Here is a 2901-nt window from a genome sequence, read left to right on the forward strand (position 1 = left end):
AAACACAACCCCTATGGTAGGCTACAGTGGTAAACACCACCCCTATGGTAGGCTACAGTGGTAAACACCACCCCCATGGTAGGCTACAGTGGTAAACACCACCCCCATGGTAGGCTACAGTCTTAAACACCACCCCTATGGTAGGCTACAGTGGTAAACACCACCCCCATGGTAGGCTACAGTGGTAAACACCACCCCCATGGTAGCCTACAGTGGTAAACACCACCCCATGGTAGGCTACAGTGGTAAACACCACCCCCATGGTAGGCTACAGTGGTAAACACCACCCCTATGGTAGGCTACAGTGGTAAACACCACCCCTATGGTAGGCTACAGTGGTAAACACCACCCCTATGGTAGGCTACAGTGGTAAACACCACCCCCATGGTAGGCTACAGTGGTAAAGACCACCCCTATGGTAGGCTACAGTGGTAAACACCACCCCTATGGTAGGCTACAGTGGTAAACACCACCCCTATGGTAGGCTACAGTGGTAAACACCACCCCCATGGTAGGCTACAGTGGTAAACACCACCCCCATGGTAGGCTACAGTGGTAAACACCACCCCCATGGTAGGCTACAGTGGTAAAGACCACCCCTATGGTAGGCTACAGTGGTAAACACCACCCCCATGGTAGGCTACAGTGGTAAACACCACCCCCATGGTAGGCTACAGTGGTAAACACCACCCCTATGGTAGGCTACAGTGGTAAACACCACCCCTATGGTAGGCTACAGTGGTAAAGACCACCCCTATGGTAGGCTACAGTGGTAAACACCACCCCTATGGTAGGCTACAGTGGTAAACACCACCCCTATGGTAGGCTACAGTGGTAAACACCACCACCATGGCAGGCTGCAGTGGTAAACACCACTCCCGGCTCTACCAGGGGCAGGCTTGAGGTAATCTTCCACAGCTCTGTGTAGATCATGTTCTGTGGCCTTGCCATTCCATTTCTTGACCGCCCCTGCAAAACGAAAATAAATACATTTAGTAAAACACTCAAAGTAATGGATATGGATAATCTACACCCGGCACTTAAATGCGACTTCTGTTATCCGATCACTCCAAGGTGCATTAAGCCTGGATGCACAAACATCATATTGTGCTCACATTAGGTTCAGATCTGGCAGGAAATGCATTCTGTTCGGAATTTGATATAGTCTGGATGCAATCAGGCCACCAAATATGCATATGCAATGTAAAGAGATGGAGTGAATGAGTGGGAAAAAAAAACATTCTACACAAATTACTTTCATAATAACAAAGAACAAATGTGTGTGCCTGAGGGGAAATAAACTTTCATACAGCCAAAAGGGCCAAGAAATCACATGAATATCGGTGGACAATTTGCACATGTAAATGAACATAGACGATGGAACATATTCCCTTTTGCTTACATGATGAACCGATAAGGGGATGTAAATATTTAACATCTAAGTCGTGTGTGACCTATCACCTCTCTGTGAGTGGAAGTGTTCTTCCTAACCAGTCCCTCAACAGAGTGTTGATAAGCTTAAATGTCCACCTCCCACCCTCCAGACAGCCTCAGAGGTAGATAGGCGGGACTTGGCTCATCTCCTGGTCAGCTGACATATCGTAAGGGGTAAGTGAATCATCACTGGTTCATACACAGGACAGGACAGGAACATAGAGTCAATACAACAGTGCTACAGTATGCGGAAGCATTATGGTATTTATTTTCACCCATCAAGTTCTTTTAGATCAGCATGAGCAGAGAACAGAAGCTAGGGAGCCATTTCAGACTATTGAGACACACCCAAAACCTTGGGTAAGGTGCCATACTGTACCTCGAATTTGAGCTTGAGTCCGCTGATGTTCCTGCAGGAGTGGAGACACTTCCCCACCACCATGCCCATGCGTCTCACACGCACTACGCTGCTGTCCAGGTGGCTCTGCGTCCTTCCCAGCATGCACTGCAGCAGCTCTGACAGGGGAAAGTACACCAGGGTCGTGATCATTAGGCACCAAACAGAAGAAACTGGACTTCCAACAAGGCGTGTCTACATGGACAAAACCCATAACAAAACGCCCATTGTCGTTTTCTGTAGGGAACACAATGAACACAAGCCAGAGGTCAGAAAGTAGTGTGAACAGCTCTAATCGTGTGACATAATACTGTATCGTAGTGTTGGGGGTGTTACCTGAGCGTAGCTCCTGTAACTCTGGATGTCTCAGTAGTCCCACACACAGCAGCAGAGCCCGGCTCACATAGAACTGCTGCACCAGAGGGGTTTGGCCCAGGTTTGGCACTGCGACCGCAGCACCTGAACACACACAGTCAACAACATTGTCATAAATCCACATATTGTAGTCATCACAACACTAAAGACTTTGTTTTACACTCACCTGTATAAGTAGTGGCCTCTCTCTGTCCTGAGCCAGGTAGCCCAGAAGAATCCTCAAAACATCAGTCTGGGAAGGAAGTTGAAGACTTCAGCTATAACAGAGGCTTGTTCATTTCTAACAAGGGTAAATTGACTAGACTCATAGCACAGAATGAATGACTGCCCAGTTCAGCATCCGTTCACTGTCTCACTTCATACTTGTATTGGAGCAGCAGCAGGGGTGTTGACAAACTGGGCGTTGACAAACTGGGCCTTTTTGTTCTTCCTGATCCTGGACCTCGGTCAGGCCTAGAGGAAAAAGAAGACTTACATTACGAGAGAAAGAAATGGGACATGGTAGTCTCCACATTCATGTAGAAGTGTTTAGAAACATATTCCATTCTTATTTAATAAAAGTGACTCCAAAATCACACAATACATTATTTACCATTCATTTCTATTGGGCACAAAACACGACCAAAACAAACAGCAAATGCACCCGACACGTTTGTAGAGTCACAAGCTTGATCTAAATCAGGGACCAAATACTA

General features: G+C 47.1%; 1 protein-coding gene across 3 annotated transcripts; it reads right to left on the minus strand.

Moving 5' to 3' along the window:
• Window positions 1-808: 808 nt before the first annotated feature.
• Window positions 809-2588, minus strand: LOC115191511 (telomere length regulation protein TEL2 homolog). Of its 3 annotated transcripts, XR_003877712.1 has the most exons (4): window positions 2373-2588; window positions 2168-2290; window positions 1814-1950; window positions 809-969 (listed from the first exon to the last, which is right to left on the minus strand). XR_003877712.1 is itself a non-coding variant. In XM_029749319.1 (3 exons), the coding sequence occupies exons 1-3, from the start codon at window positions 2328-2330 to the stop codon at window positions 817-819; spliced, it is 453 nt and encodes a 150-aa protein (XP_029605179.1). In that variant the 5' UTR covers window positions 2331-2348; the 3' UTR covers window positions 809-816. The 3 variants fall into 3 exon arrangements, 2 of the variants coding, with proteins under 2 accessions (XP_029605179.1, XP_029605178.1); XM_029749319.1 differs by lacking the exon at window positions 2373-2588 and having other exon boundaries at window positions 2168-2348; XM_029749318.1 differs by lacking the exon at window positions 2373-2588 and having other exon boundaries at window positions 1814-2068; window positions 2168-2348.
• Window positions 2589-2901: the final 313 nt, after the last annotated feature.

The sequence above is a fragment of the Salmo trutta genome, chromosome 4 (genome assembly GCF_901001165.1).
Source record: "Salmo trutta chromosome 4, fSalTru1.1, whole genome shotgun sequence".
In the NCBI taxonomy this organism is placed as follows: domain Eukaryota; kingdom Metazoa; phylum Chordata; class Actinopteri; order Salmoniformes; family Salmonidae; genus Salmo; species Salmo trutta.